The following is a 16,921-nucleotide window of genomic DNA, read 5'->3' on the forward strand; positions in this document are numbered from 1 at the left end:
GGTTTTTGGGTTCTTCCTCTTCGGACTCTGTACAAGCTGTAACACATAAGAAAGGATGTTACTCGTCTAGATCCATCCGCTCACTTACATTTATATTCACTTCATGGAAAACTATGGAAACAATATAGTCTAGGTTTCTACACAACTTGCAGATGCCGAGGGCGAGGCAAACAGCCCGGGGAATGTACAGTACAGACCAAAAGTTTGGACACCTTCTCATTCAAAGAGTTTTCTTTATTTTCATGACTAATAAAATTGTGGATTCACACTGAAGGTATCAAAACTATGAATTAACACATGTGGAATTATATACATAACAAAAAAGTGTGAAACAACTGAAAATATGTCATATTCTAGGTTCTTCAAAGTAGCCACCTTTTGCTTTGATTACTGCTTTGCACACTCTTGGCATTCTCTTGATGAGCTTCAAGAGGTAGTCACCTGAAATGGTTTTAACTTCACAGGTGTGCCCTGTCAGGTTTAATAAGTGGGATTTCTTGCCTTATAAATGGGGTTGGGACCATCAGTTGCGTTGTGGAGAAGTCAGGTGGATACACAGCTGATAGTCCTACTGAATAGACTGTTAGACTTTGTATTATGGCAAGAAAAAAACAGCTAAGTAAAGAAAAACAAGTGGCCATCATTACTTTAAGAAATAAAGGTCAGTCAGTCCGAAAAATTGGGAAAACTTTGAAAGTGTCCCCAAGTGCAGTCACAAAAACCATCAAGCGCTACAAAGAAACTGGCTCACATGCGGACCACCCCAGGAAAGGAAGACTAAGAGTCACCTCTGCTGCTGAGGATTAGTTCAGAAAAAGCCTCAGAAATCGCAGGTTAACAGCAGTTCAGATTAGAGACCAGGTCAATGCCATACAGAGTTCTAGCAGCAGACACATCTCTAGAACAACTGTTAAGAGGAGACTGTGTGAATCAGGCCTTCATGGTAGAATATCTGCTAGGAAACCACTGCTAAGGACAGGCAACAAGCAGAAGAGACTTGTTTGGGCTAAAGAACACAAGGAATGGACATTAGACCAGTGGAAATCAGTGTTTTGGTCTGATGAGTCCAAATTTGAGATCTTTGGTTCCAACCACCGTGTCTTTGTGCGACGCAGAAAAGGTGAACGGATAGACTCTACATGCCTGGTTCCCACCGTGAAGCATGGAGGAGGAGGTGTGATGGTGTGGGGGTGCTGATTACCCTCAGTTATATAACTGAGGGGTATCAGTCAGGGGACATTATGGGTAATATTATAACTAAGGGGTATCAGGGTACATTATACAAGGGTAATATAACTGAGGAGGACTCAGTGCTATCAGGGGAGTGGGGACATTATACAGGGGTCCTCAGTTATATTACCCCTGTATAATGTACCCTGATACCCCTAAGTTATAGGGGTATCAGTGTTGAGGAGGGGCTGGGCGTAAGCCAAGCAGGAGGGCAGGCCATGAGGCGAGGTAGTGGGGGTATAGGGGTACATACTTTTTATTCTTACTTTGTTTTCTTTTCTCTAGGGCAGGCAGATTTGGGAAGTTGCCACAGACACAGTAGAGTCCACTCCTGTCACTCAGACTGTGTCCTCCTCTCCAGTCCTGACAGTCCGAAGCTGGGGCCTAGCCCTAGGCAGTGGGCACCTGTAGACAGGCTCAGACAGCCACTAGACTAGCAGCAGAGGGACGCAGAACATGAAGGCAGCAAAGTCCGTTCGCGCGGGCGGGCAGGCACGCCGCAGCACAGCTTTACGTGTTGACGACCGTGATGTCAACTCGTCAACTCGTCTCTGCGGCTGCCACACTCCCAGCCTGCGCCTGCCCTGCACGCTCTGCCTCCGCGAGTCTGCTGGGTCCGAACGCCGCCACCACCCCCATCTGTCATGTGACTCTCATCTGAGACTGACTGTGTATGTATCTGTGTTCTGTGTACTTTAACTTTAATCAGTTAAAGTAGTGCGGGCGGCCGGGCGCAGGCAGCAGCGGCAGCGATTACTAATCAGCGATTCAGCAAATCTGCAGGGGGGGCACCGGGGGGGGGGGGGGCAATTGCCCCCTGTAGCAAAGCCACTGACCATGAATATACAAGAACTGGTTAATCCCTGTAACATACATGGGTTAATAGAGGATATTGCTATTTATCATATGTGATGGAGATCTATATTCTTCATATCCACTTATGTTCCTTCTAGTATCTAACTGGTCACTGCCTCTATGCGAGGTCTTCATTCTCAGCTCTCAGATGTTTCCTTCTAAACCCTTCTCATTTCTCCATTATATAACTCATGTCACACATGGTAAGCACAGAATTTACATGTCCCCAGTATTTCCCTCCACGGTCTCTGGGGTCTCCGGTCACCTCCCCTGTCTCTCTCTCTATATATATATATTTCATTCTACACATTGTCTCATCTTATACTTTGTATCTGACGCTCCAGAAACATCAAGATGGTTTCTGGCAGTTATCTCCTGGCCGTCATCTTCATTTCTATTCAGGGTGAGAGATTCAGATCCTTCTATGATTGTGTGTAGAGAAATCTATCCAGTGGGATCCATCATCAGATCAGGATTTCTAGGAATAGATCCAGACATTTATCACTAATAGAGTTGAGCGAACACCTGGATGTTCGGGTTCGAGAAGTTCGGCCGAACATCCCGGAAATGTTCGGGTTCGGGATCCGAACCCGATCCGAACTTCGTCCCGAACCCGAACCCCATTGAAGTCAATGGGGACCCGAACTTTTCGGCACTAAAAAGGCTGTAAAACAGCCCAGGAAAGAGCTAGAGGGCTGCAAAAGGCAGCAACATGTAGGTAAATCCCCTGCAAACAAATGTGGATAGGGAAATGAATTAAAATAAAAATTAAATAAATAAAAATTAACCAAAATCAATTGGAGAGAGGTTCCATAGCAGAGAATCTGGCTTCCCGTCACCCACCACTGGAACAGTCCATTCTCAGATATTTAGGCCCCGGCACCCAGGCAGAGGAGAGAGGTCCCGTAACAGAGAATCTGTCTTCATGTCAGCAGAGAATTAGTCTGCATGTCATAGCAGAGAATGAGGCTTCACGTCAGCCACCACTGCAACAGTCCATTGGCATATATTTAGGCCCAGCACACACACAGGCAGAGGAGAGAGGTCCCGTAACAGAGAATCTGGCTTCATGTCAGCAGAGAATCAGTCTGCATGTCATAGCAGAGAATCAGGCTTCACGTCAGCCACCACTGCAACAGTCCATTGTCATAAATTTAGGCCCAGCACCCAGGCAGAGGAGAGAGGTCCCGTAACAGAGAATCTGGCTTCATGTCAGCAGAGAATCAGTCTTCATATCATAGCAGAGAATCAGGCTTCACGTCACCCACCACTGTAAGAGTCAATTTTCATAAATTTAGGCCCAGAACCCAGGCAGAGGAGAAAGGTCCCGTAACAGACAATCTGGCTTCATGTCAGCAGAGAATCAGTCTTCATATCATAGCAGAGAATCAGGCTTCACGTCACCCACCACTGTAAGAGTCAATTTTCATAAATTTAGGCCCAGAACCCAGGCAGAGGAGAAAGGTCCAGTAACAGACAATCTGGCTTCATGTCAGCAGAGAATCAGTCTTCATATCATAGCAGAGAATCAGGCTTCACGTCACCCACCACTGTAAGAGTCAATTTTCATAAATTTAGGCCCAGAACCCAGGCAGAGGAGAAAGGTCCCGTAACAGACAATCTGGCTTCATGTCAGCAGAGAATCAGTCTTCATATCATAGCAGAGAATCAGGCTTCACGTCACCCACCACTGTAAGAGTCAATTTTCATAAATTTAGGCCCAGAACCCAGGCAGAGGAGAAAGGTCCCGTAACAGACAATCTGGCTTCATGTCAGCAGAGAATCAGTCTTCATATCATAGCAGAGAATCAGGCTTCACGTCACCCACCACTGTAAGAGTCAATTTTCATAAATTTAGGCCCAGAACCCAGGTAGAGGAGAAAGGTCCCGTAACAGACAATCTGGCTTCATGACAGCAGAGAATCAGTCTGCATGTCATAGCAGAGAATCAGGCTTCACGTCAGCCACCACTGCAACAGTCCATTGTCATAAATTTAGGCCCAGCACCCAGGCAGAGGAGAGAGGTCCCGTAACAGAGGATCTGGCTTCATGTCAGCAGAGAATCAGTCTGCATGTCATAGCAGAGAATGAGGCTTCACGTCAGCCACCACTGCAACAGTCCATTGGCATATATTTAGGCCCAGCACACACACAGGCAGAGGAGAGAGGTCCCGTAACAGACAATCTGGCTTCATGTCAGCAGAGAATTAGTCTGCATGTCATAGCAGAGAATGAGGCTTCACGTCACCCACCACTGCAACAGTCCATTGGCATATATTCAGGCCCAGCACCCAGGCAGAGGAGAGAGGTCCCGTAACAGAGGATCTGGCTTCATGTCAGCAGAGAATCAGTCTGCATGTCATAGCAGAGAATCAGGCTTCACGTCAGCCACCACTGCAACAGTCCATTGTCATAAATTTAGGCCCAGCACCCAGGCAGAGGAGAGAGGTCCCGTAACAGAGGATCTGGCTTCATGTCAGCAGAGAATCAGTCTGCATGTCATAGCAGAGAATGAGGCTTCACGTCACCCACCACTGCAACAGTCCATTGGCATATATTCAGGCCCAGCACCCAGGCAGAGGAGAGAGGTCCCGTAACAGAGGATCTGGCTTCATGTCAGCAGAGAATCAGTCTGCATGTCATAGCAGAGAATCAGGCTTCACGTCAGCCACCACTGCAACAGTCCATTGTCATAAATTTAGGCCCAGCACCCAGGCAGAGGAGAGAGGTCCCGTAACAGAGGATCTGGCTTCATGTCAGCAGAGAATCAGTCTGCATGTCATAGCAGAGAATCAGGCTTCACGTCAGCCACCACTGCAACAGTCCATTGTCATAAATTTAGGCCCAGCACCCAGGCAGAGGAGAGAGGTCCCGTAACAGACAATCTGGCTTCATGTCAGCAGAGAATTAGTCTGCATGTCATAGCAGAGAATCAGGCTTCATGTCAGCCACCACTGCAACAGTCCATTGGCATATATTTAGGCCTAGCACACAGGCAGAGGAGAGGTTCATTCAACTTTGGGTAGCATCGCAATATAATGGTAAAATGAAAATAAAAATAGGATTGAATGAGGAAGTGCCCTGGAGTCCAATAATATATGGTTATGGGGAGGTAGTTAATGTCTAATCTGGACAAGGGACGGACAGGTCCTGTGGGATCCATGCCTGGTTCATTTTTATGAACGTCAGCTTGTCCACATTGGCTGTAGACAGGCGGCTGCGTTTGTCTGTAATGTCGCCCCCTGCCGTGCTGAATACACGTTCAGACAAAACGCTGGCTGCCGGGCAGGCCAGCACCTCCAAGGCATAAAAGGCTAGCTCTGGCCACGTGGACAATTTAGAGACCCAGAAGTTGAATGGGGCCGAACCATCAGTCAGTACGTGGAGGGGTGTGCACACGTACTGTTCCACCATGTTAGTGAAATGTTGCCTCCTGCTAACACGTTGCGTATCAGGTGGTGGTGCAGTTAGCTGTGGCGTGTTGACAAAAGTTTTCCACATCTCTGCCATGCTAACCCTGCCCTCAGAGGAGCTGGCCGTGACACAGCTGCCTTGGCGACCTCTTGCTCCTCCTCTGCCTTGGCCTTGGGCTTCCACTTGTTCCCCTGTGACATTTGGGAATGCTCTCAGTAGCGCGTCTACCAACGTGCGCTTGTACTCGCGCATCTTCCTATCACGCTCCAGTGCAGGAAGTAAGGTGGGCACATTGTCTTTGTAGCGTGGATCCAGCAGGGTGGCAACCCAGTAGTCCGCACAGGTTAAAATGTGGGCAACTCTGCTGTCGTTGCGCAGGCACTGCAGCATGTAGTCGCTCATGTGTGCCAGGCTGCCCAGGGGTAAGGACAAGCTGTCCTCTGTGGGAGGCGTATCGTCATCGTCCTGCCTTTCCCCCCAGCCACGCACCAGTGATGGACCCGAGCTGCGTTGGGTGCCACCCCGCTGTGACCATGCTTCATCCTCATCCTCCTCCACCTCCTCCTCATCCTCGTCCTCCTCGTCCTCCAGTAGTGGGCCCTGGCTGGCCACATTTGTACCTGGCCTCTGCTGTTGCAAAAAACCTCCCTCTGAGTCACTTCGAAGAGACTGGCCTGAAAGTGCTAAAAATGACCCCTCTTCCTCATCCTCCTCCTCCTCCTCCTGGGCCACCTCCTGTTCCATCATCGCCCTAAGTGTTTTCTCAAGGAGACATAGAAGTGGTATTGTAACGCTGATAACGGTGTCATCGCCACTGGCCATGTTGGTGGAGTACTCGAAACAGCGCAACAGGGCACACAGGTCTCGCATGGAGGCCCAGTCATTGGTGGTGAAGTGGTGCTGTTCTGTAGTGCGACTGACCCGTGCGTGCTGCAGCTGAAACTCCACTATGGCCTGCTGCTGCTCGCACAGTCTGTCCAGCATGTGCAAGGTGGAGTTCCACCTGGTGGGCACGTCGCATATGAGGCGGTGAGCGGGAAGGCCGAAGTTACGCTGTAGCGCAGACAGGCGAGCAGCGGCAGGATGTGAACGCCGGAAGCGCGAACAGACGGCCCGCACTTTATGCAGCAGCTCTGACATGTCGGGGTAGTTGTGAATGAACTTCTGCACCACCAAATTCAGCACATGCGCCAAGCAAGGGATGTGCGTCAAATTGGCTAGTCCCAGAGCTGCAACGAGATTTCGCCCATTATCACACACCACCAGGCCGGGCTTGAGGCTCACCGGCAGCAACCACTCGTCGGTCTGTTGTTCAATACCCCGCCACAACTCCTGTGCGGTGTGGGGCCTGTCCCCCAAACATATGAGTTTCAGAATGGCCTGCTGACGTTTACCCCGGGCTGTGCTGAAGTTGGTGGTGAAGGTGTGTGGCTGACTGGATGAGCAGGTGGAAGAAGAGGAGGAGGAAGCCGAGAAGGAGGAGGTGGCAACAGGAGGCAAAGAATGTTGCCCTGCGATCCTTGGCGGCGGCAGGACGTGCGCCAAACAGCTCTCCGCCTGGGGCCCAGCTGCCACTACATTTACCCAGTGTGCAGTTAGGGAGATATAGCGTCCCTGGCCGTGCTTACTGGTCCACGTATCTGTGGTTAGGTGGACCTTGCTACAGATGGCGTTGCGCAGTGCACACTTGATTTTATCGGATACTTGGTTGTGCAGGGAAGGCACGGCTCTCTTGGAGAAGTAGTGCCGGCTGGGAACAACATACTGTGGGACAGCAAGCGACATGAGCTGTTTGAAGCTGTCTGTGTCCACCAGCCTAAATGACAGCATTTCATAGGCCAGTAGTTTAGAAATGCTGGCATTCAGGGCCAGGGATCGAGGGTGGCTAGGTGGGAATTTACGCTTTCTATCAAATGTTTGTGAGATGGAGAGCTGAACGCTGGCGTGTGACATGGTTGAGACGCTTGGTGACGGAGGTGGTGGTGGTGGTGTTGGTGGTACATCCCCTGTTTGCTGGGCGGCAGGTGCCAACGTTCCTCCAGAGGCGGAGGAAGAGGCCGAGGCGGCAGCAGCAGAATAGGCCGAGGCGGCAGCAGCAGAAGAGGTAGCAGGGGGAGCCTGAGTGACTTCCTTGGTTTTAAGGTGTTTACTCCACTGCAGTTCATGCTTTGCATGCAGGTGCCTGGTCATGCAGGTTGTGCTCAGGTTCAGAACGTTAATGCCTCGCTTCAGGCTCTGATGGCACAGCGTGCAAACCACTCGGGTCTTGTCGTCAGCACATTGTTTGAAGAAGTGCCATGCCAGGGAACTCCTTGAAGCTGCCTTTGGGGTGCTCGGTCCCAGATGGCGGCGGTCAGTAGCAGGCGGAGTCTCTTGGCGGCGGGTGTTCTGCTTTTGCCCACTGCTCCCTCTTTTGCTACGCTGTTGGCTCGGTCTCACCACTGCCTCTTCCTCCGAACTGTGAAAGTCAGTGGCACGACCTTCATTCCATGTGGGGTCTAGGACCTCATCGTCCCCTGCATCGTCTTCCACCCAGTCTTGATCCCTGACCTCCTGTTCAGTCTGCACACTGCAGAAAGACGCAGCAGTTGGCACCTGTGTTTCGTCATCATCAGAGACATGCTGAGGTGGTATTCCCATGTCCTCATCATCAGGAAACATAAGTGGTTGTGCGTCAGTGCATTCTATGTCTTTCACCGCTGGGGAAGGGCTAGGTGGATGCCCTTGGGAAACCCTGCCAGCGGAGTCTTCAAACAGCATAAGAGACTGCTGCATAACTTGAGGCTGAGACAGTTTCCCTGGTATGCATGGGGGTGATGTGACAGACTGATGGGGTTGGTTTTCAGGCGCCATCTGTGCGCTTTCTGCAGAAGACTGGGTGGGAGATAATGTGAACGTGCTGGATCCACTGTCGGCCACCCAATTGACTAATGCCTGTACCTGCTCAGGCCTTACCATCCTTAGAACGGCATTGGGCCCCACCATATATCGCTGTAAATTCTGGCGGCTACTGGGACCTGAGGTAGTTGGTACACTAGGACGTGTGGATGTGGCAGAACGGCCACGTCCTCTCCCAGCACCAGAGGGTCCACTAACACCACCACGACCATGTCCACGTCCGCGTCCCTTACTAGATGTTTTTCTCATTGTTATGGTTCACCACAACAACAAATATATTATTTGGCCCAATGTATTGTATTCAAATTCAGCGGGATATAAATTTGAGGCCTAGTATTTAGGCGCTGGGTGACCGGTATGGATTTAGTGACAGAATTAGACTTGGAAATGCACAGAAGCGTGTGTGTGAAGTTATTCTGAATGACCCAATGTGCACCTTGAATATTATATACCCTTTTTGGGATAGATTTCAAATAGCTCTGATATAGCAGGAACCACTAAATTATGAAATTGCTAAATTGGGAATTGTACTTCAACCCAGAACAAAAAATGTGCTTTGACGGGCACTAAATAACTTTCCCAGCTACAACAGGACAGCGGTAACGAGAGATTTAGAGGGATTTAAATTTGAGGCCTAGTATTTAGGCGCTGGGTGACAGGTATGGGTTTAGTGACAGAATTAGACTTGGAAATACACAGTAGCGGGTGTGTGAAGTTATTCTGAATGACCCTATGTGCACCTTCAATATTATATACCCTTTTAGGGATAGATTTCAAATAGCTCTGATATAGCAGAAACCACTAAATTATGAAATTGCTAAATTGGGAATTGTACTTCAACCCAGAACAAAAAATGTGCTTTGACGGACACTAAATATCTTGCCCAGCAACAACAGTACAGCGGTGGGTAACGAGAGATTTAGAGGGATTTAAATTTGAGGCCTAGTATTTAGGCGCTGGGTCACCGGTATGGATTTAGTGACAGAATTAGACTTGGAAATGCACAGAAGCGTGTGTGTGAAGTTATTCTGAATGACCCTATGTGCACCTTCAATATTATATACCCTTTTAGGGATAGATTTCAAATAGCTCTGATATAGCAGAAACCACTAAATTATGAAATTGCTAAATTGGGAATTGTACTTCAACCCAGAACAAAAAATGTGCTTTGACGGACACTAAATATCTTGCCCAGCAACAACAGTACAGCGGTGGGTAACGAGAGATTTAGAGGGATTTAAATTTGAGGCCTAGTATTTAGGCGCTGGGTCACCGGTATGGATTTAGTGACAGAATTAGACTTGGAAATGCACAGAAGCGTGTGTGTGAAGTTATTCTGAATGACCCTATGTGCACCTTCAATATTATATACCCTTTTAGGGATAGATTTCAAATAGCTCTGATATAGCAGAAACCACTAAATTATGAAATTGCTAAATTGGGAATTGTACTTCAACCCAGAACAAAAAATGTGCTTTGACGGACACTAAATATCTTGCCCAGCAACAACAGTACAGCGGTGGGTAACGAGAGATTTAGAGGGATTTAAATTTGAGGCCTAGTATTTAGGCGCTGGGTCACCGGTATGGATTTAGTGACAGAATTAGACTTGGAAATGCACAGAAGCGTGTGTGTGAAGTTATTCTGAATGACCCTATGTGCACCTTCAATATTATATACCCTTTTAGGGATAGATTTCAAATAGCTCTGATATAGCAGAAACCACTAAATTATGAAATTGCTAAATTGGGAATTGTACTTCAACCCAGAACAAAAAATGTGCTTTGACGGACACTAAATATCTTGCCCAGCAACAACAGTACAGCGGTGGGTAACGAGAGATTTAGAGGGATTTAAATTTGAGGCCTAGTATTTAGGCGCTGGGTCACCGGTATGGATTTAGTGACAGAATTAGACTTGGAAATGCACAGAAGCGTGTGTGTGAAGTTATTCTGAATGACCCTATGTGCACCTTCAATATTATATACCCTTTTAGGGATAGATTTCAAATAGCTCTGATATAGCAGAAACCACTAAATTATGAAATTGCTAAATTGGGAATTGTACTTCAACCCAGAACAAAAAATGTGCTTTGACGGACACTAAATATCTTGCCCAGCAACAACAGTACAGCGGTGGGTAACGAGAGATTTAGAGGGATTTAAATTTGAGGCCTAGTATTTAGGCGCTGGGTGACAGGTATGGGTTTAGTGACAGAATTAGACTTGGAAATACACAGTAGCGGGTGTGTGTGAAGTTATTCTGAATGACCCAATGTGCACCTTCAATATTATATACCCTTTTAGGGATAGATTCCAAATAGCTCTGATATAGCAGGAACCACTAAATTATGAAATTGCTAAATTGGGAATTGTACTTCAACCCAGAACAAAAAATGTGCTTTGACGGACACTAAATATCTTGCCCAGCAACAACAGTACAGCGGTAACGAGAGATTTAGAGGGATTTAAATTTGAGGCCTAGTATTTAGGCGCTGGGTGACAGGTATGGGTTTAGTGACAGAATTAGACTTGGAAATACACAGTAGCGGGTGTGTGTGAAGTTATTCTGAATGACCCAATGTGCACCTTCAATATTATATACCCTTTTTGGGATAGATTTCAAATAGCTCTGATATAGCAGGAACCACTAAATTATGAAATTGCTAAATTGGGAATTGTATTTCAACCCAGAACAAGAAATGTGCTTGAACGGACACTAAATAACTCGCCCAGCTACAGCACTAGGGACAGATTTAGCTGGATATAAATTTGAGGCCTAGTATTTAGGCGCTGGGTGACCGGTATGGATTTAGTGACAGAATTAGACTGGGATATGGCCAAAAAATAAACAGACTATTGCTGGTTAAATGCACTTGGTGTGACAGCTTCACCCTGATGTAGGCTTTAGCCAAAAAACAACCACACCATTGAGGGTTAAATGCACTTGGTGACAGGCGCAGCTTGCCCCTGATTTTGTATATGGCCAAAAAATGAACAGACTATTGCTGGTTAAATGCACTTGGTGTGACAGCTTCACCCTGATGTAGGCTTTAGCCAAAAAACAACCACACCATTAGTGATGAGCGGCAGGTGCCATATTCGATTTCGACGAAATTCGCGAATATTCGATAGAATATTCGTTTTATATTCGTCGAAATCGAATATTCGTCATTATGCTAGTTATTGCGAATAATATGCGATTAAAAAAATCGCATATGCGATTTTTTAATTTTTTTTTTTTTTTTTTTTTTTTTTTTAACTTAAAGGCTACTCTCCTATTGAAATCGCAAATGCGATTAATATAACACGAAATAATCGCATTTGCGATTTCAACGTAATTCTCAAATCCGACAGTACATTCTAGTATATGGAGACGTTCCCATGGTGATGGGGACGCTCCATGAGCATGGCATATAGCAGGGATCAGCAACCTTCGGCACTCCAGCTGTGGTGCAACTACAACTCCCAGCATGCACACCTCCATGGCTGTTCTCAGGACTCCCAAAGAAGTGAATGGAGCATGCTGGGAGTCGTAGTTTGACAACAGCTGGAGTGCCGGAGGTTGCTGATCCCTGGAATATAGCATTACTAAGTAAAAATCGCAAATGCGATTATTTCGTGTTATATTAATCGCATTTGCGATTTTTTTTTTTTTTTTTTTTTTTACTATGGTTGGCTTCAATGGTAGAATTAGCGAATATGACGAATATATTCGTTATATTCCACAAAACGAATATACGAATGTATTCGTTATATTCCACAAAACGAAGATAACGAAGTATTCTGCATCTCAGTTATATCTACCTATTCATCAACTTCGCTAATTCTAGCAATCATATAGGACAGTTTACTATAGAGACAGATAAGTATAATTCGCTATGCGATTATATGACTGCTTTTTTTTTATATAAATAGAATAATTATAATACCTGATAATTATTATAATCTATTTATATAAAAAAGCAAAGTAATATAATCGCATAGCGAATTATACTTATCTGTCTCTATAGTAAACTGTCCTATATGATTGCTAGAATTAGCGAAGTTGATGAATAGGTAGATATAACTGAGATGCAGAATACTTCGTTATCTTCGTTTTGTGGAATATAACGAATATATTCGTTTTGTGGAATATAACGAATATATTCGTCATATTCGCTAATTCTACCATTGAAGCCAACCATAGTAAAAAAAAAAAAAAAATCGCAAATGCGATTAATATAACACGAAATAATCGCATTTGCGATTTTTACTTAGTAATGCTATATTCCAGGGATCAGCAACCTCCGGCACTCCAGCTGTTGTCAAACTACGACTCCCAGCATGCTCCAGTCACTTCTTTGGGAGTCCTGAGAACAGCCATGGAGGTGTGCATGCTGGGAGTTGTAGTTGCACCACAGCTGGAGTGCCGAAGGTTGCTGATCCCTGCTATATTCCATGCTCATGGAGCGTCCCCATCTCCATGGGAACGTCTCCATATACTAGAATGTACTGTCGGATTTGAGAATTACGTTGAAATCGCAATTGCGATTAATATAACACGAAATAATCGCATTTGCGATTTCAACGTAATTCTCAAATCCGACAGTACATTCTAGTATATGGAGACGTTCCCATGAGCATGGAATATAGCATTACTAAGTTAAAAATCGCAAATGCGATTATTTCGTGTTATATTAATCGCATTTGCGATTTTTTTTTTTTTTTTACTATGGTTGGCTTCAATGGTAGAATTAGCGAATATGACGAATATATTCGTTATATTCCACAAAACGAATATACGAATGTATTCGTTATATTCCACAAAACGAAGATAACGAAGTATTCTGCATCTCAGTTATATCTACCTATTCATCAACTTCGCTAATTCTAGCAATCATATAGGACAGTTTACTATAGAGACAGATAAGTATAATTCGCTATGCGATTATATTACTTTGCTTTTTTATATAAATAGATTATAATAATTATCAGGTATTATAATTATTCTATTTATATAAAAAAAAAGCAGTCATATAATCGCATAGCGAATTATACTTAGCTGTCTCTATAGTAAACTGTCCTATATGATTGCTAGAATTAGCGAAGTTGATGAATAGGTAGATATAACTGAGATGCAGAATACTTCGTTATCTTCGTTTTGTGGAATATGACGAATACATTCGTATATTCGTTTTGTGGAATATAACGAATATATTCGTCATATTCGCTAATTCTACCATTGAAGCCAACCATAGTAAAAAAAAAAAAAAAAAAAAAAAAAAAAATCGCAAATGCGATTAATATAACACGAAATAATCGCATTTGCGATTTTTAACTTAGTAATGCTATATTCCATGCTCATGGGAACGTCTCCATATACTAGAATGTACTGTCGGATTTGAGAATTACGTTGAAATCGCAAATGCGATTATTTCGTGTTATATTAATCGCAATTGCGATTTCAACGTAATTCTCAAATCCGACAGTACATTCTAGTATATGGAGACGTTCCCATGGAGATGGGGACGCTCCATGAGCACGGAAGGCGGCAGAAGCGGCAACGGGCACTGACTGGAGCAGCCAGGAAGCCAGGAATCCAAAGTACAGGTAAGAACAACTTTAGGGAAGTGGGAAAGGAAAAAATATAACAATTAAAAAAAAAAAAAAAAAAAAAAAAAAAAAAAACGAATATTCGAAATTGCGAATTTATAGCACTATATTCGAAATATTCGCGAATTAGCGAAGTGCCGATATTCGCGAAAAAAATTCGCGATTCGAATATTCGCGCTCAACACTACACACCATTGAGGGTTAAATGCACTTGGTGACAGGCGCAGCTTGCCCCTGATTTTGTATATGGCCAAAAAATGAACAGACTATTGCTGGTTAAATGCACTTGGTGTGACAGCTTCACCCTGATGTAGGCTTTAGCCAAAAAACAAAAAACAACCACACCATTGAGGGTTAAATGCACTTGGTGACAGGCGCAGCTTGCCCCTGATTTTGTATATGGCCAAAAAATGAACAGACTATTGCTGGTTAAATGCACTTGGTGTGACAGCTTCACCCTGATGTAGGCTTTAGCCAAAAAACAACCACACCATTGAGGGTTAAATGCACTTGGTCGCAGCTTGTGCTGGCGCACCACAAGACACAAAATGGCCGCCGATCACCCCAGAAAAATGAGACTGACAAACGGTCTGTGCAGCCTAAAAACAGTGAGCAATTGAGGATCAGCAGCTCAATGATCCACAGCTGCAGATCGATCAGTTAATCAAGTCCTTTGGAGGAGTTAATCTGCCTAATCTCGCCCTACTGTCGCAGCCGCAACCTCTCCCTACGCTAATCAGAGCAGAGTGACGGGCGGCGCTATGTGACTCCAGCTTAAATAGAGGCTGGGTCACATGGTGCTCTGGCCAATCACAGCCATGCCAATAGTAGGCATGGCTGTGATGGCCTCTTGGGGCAAGTAGTATGACGCTTGTTGATTGGCTGCTTTGCAGCCTTTCAAAAAGCGCCAAGAAAGCGTCACAAAAGCGCGAAGAAAGCGACGAACACCGAACCCGAACCCGGACTTTTACGAAAATGTCCGGGTTCGGGTCCGTGTCACGGACACCCCAAAATTCGGTACGAACCCGAACTATACAGTTCGAGTTCGCTCATCCCTAATCACTAATGAATCTGTCTCTTCTTTGTCCTCAGGATCCTGTGGACAGATTGTGATGACCCAGACTCCAGATTATACCTCTGTGTCCCCAGGAGACACAGTCACCATGTCATGTAAAGCCGGTTCTGGTATAGGCACCTGGTTAGCCTGGTACCAACAGAAATCAGGAGAACGGCCAAATCTTCTTATATATGGTGCAAGCAGCAGATACACAGGAGTCCCAGACCGGTTCTCTGGATCTGGATCTGGAACAGATTTCACTCTGACAATCAGAGGAGTGACAGAAGACGATGCAGGACATTATTTCTGTCAGCAGTATCAGAGCTATCCTCTCACACAGTGATACAGAGCCGTACAAAAATCTCCTGTGTAATGTGACACACCCAATATACAGTTGTAGCATCGCTAACGCTCCTATTTTTCGCATATCGTTACTTCCCAATCGCGAGTTCTCCTACTTCTCCCCGAACTGTAACTGCAATACACAACAAGGCCAGTAGATGGCAGTGTCAACCTAAAGTCCATAATGACACTACACTATACTATGCCCGATCCTCCTCCGCAACCTTCTCCACACATCCCTATACTGTACGTCTTCCCCACTCCTACAGTACTCTGCTTGCCCTTTCTGTAATAAAATAAAATATCTAAGAGCTACAGTACAATATAGATGTATACTAATCAAATCGCCAGTCCCCGGCTGCCTTTTATAATGCCGGTTGAAAGGTTCTGATCTCCACAGTCCGTGACTGTGGGGATCAGATCCTTGTTAACTATATATAATGTATATAATAATAATAATTGTATAATATATAATGCCACATAATATTGCAATAATAACTACTGCTCTGCACACAGCCAAAGCAGCAGAGTGAGGTGTGGAGCCGGACACTTTGGTACAGTATCTGCAGGTGATTCCTACAGCAACAAGAGGGACAGTAGCAGAAGTTCCTGTGGTGTCACCATGGAGCCTTACAAAGGGAAGTCAGGAGTAGTGATGAGCGAACCCGAACTGTATAGTTCGGGTTCGTACCGAATTTTAGGGTGTCCGTGACACGGACCCGAACCCGAACATTTTTGTAAAAGTCTGGGTTCGGGTTCGGTGTTTGGCGCTTTCTTGGCGTTTTTTGAAAGGCTGCAAAGCAGCCAATCAACAAGCGTCATACTACTTGCCCCAAGAGGCCGTCACAGCCATGCCTACTATTGGCATGGCTGTGATTGGCCAGTGCAGCATGTGACCCAGCCTCTATTTAAGCTGGAGTCACATAGCGCCGCCCGTCACTCTGCTCTGATCAGTGTAGGGAGAGGTTGCAGCTGCGACGTTAGGGTGAGATTAGGCAGTGATTAACTCCTCCAAAAGACTTCATTCAGTGATCGATCTGCAGCTGTGGATCATTGAACTGCTGCTATTCAATTGCTCACTGTTTTTAGGCTGCCCAGAGCGTTTTTCATTCACTTTTTTCTGGGGTGATCGGCGGCCATTTTGTGTCTTGTGGTGCGCCAGCACAAGCTGCCACCAAGTTCATTTAACCCTCAATAGTGTGGTTATTTTTTGGCTAAATCCTACATCAGGGTCAAGCTGTCACACCAAGTGTATTTAACCCTCAATAGTGTGGTTATTTTTTGGCTATATCCTACATCGGTCAAGCTGTCACACAAAGTGCATTTAACCATCAATAGTGTGGTTGTTTTTTGGCTATATCCTACATCAGGGTCAAGCTGTCACCAAGTGCATTTAACCCTCAATAGTGTGGTTGTTTTTTGGCTATATCCTACATCGGTCAAGCTGTCACACCAAGTTCATTTAACCATCAATAGTGTGGTTATTTTTTGGCCATATACTACATCAGGGGCAAGCTGAGCCTGTCACCAA

General features: G+C 45.5%; 1 gene segment (V, D, J or C); it reads left to right on the forward strand.

The window, feature by feature from the left end:
- Positions 1-2,374: 2,374 nt before the first annotated feature.
- On the forward strand, positions 2,375-15,403 carry LOC122923736. The segment is given in 2 exon segments: positions 2,375-2,488; positions 15,084-15,403. Coding segments are annotated over 2 exon segments (357 nt in total).
- The last annotated feature ends 1,518 nt before the right edge of the window (positions 15,404-16,921 follow it).

This window comes from Bufo gargarizans, unplaced genomic scaffold, assembly GCF_014858855.1.
Source record: "Bufo gargarizans isolate SCDJY-AF-19 unplaced genomic scaffold, ASM1485885v1 original_scaffold_1846_pilon, whole genome shotgun sequence".
NCBI classification, from domain to species: domain Eukaryota; kingdom Metazoa; phylum Chordata; class Amphibia; order Anura; family Bufonidae; genus Bufo; species Bufo gargarizans.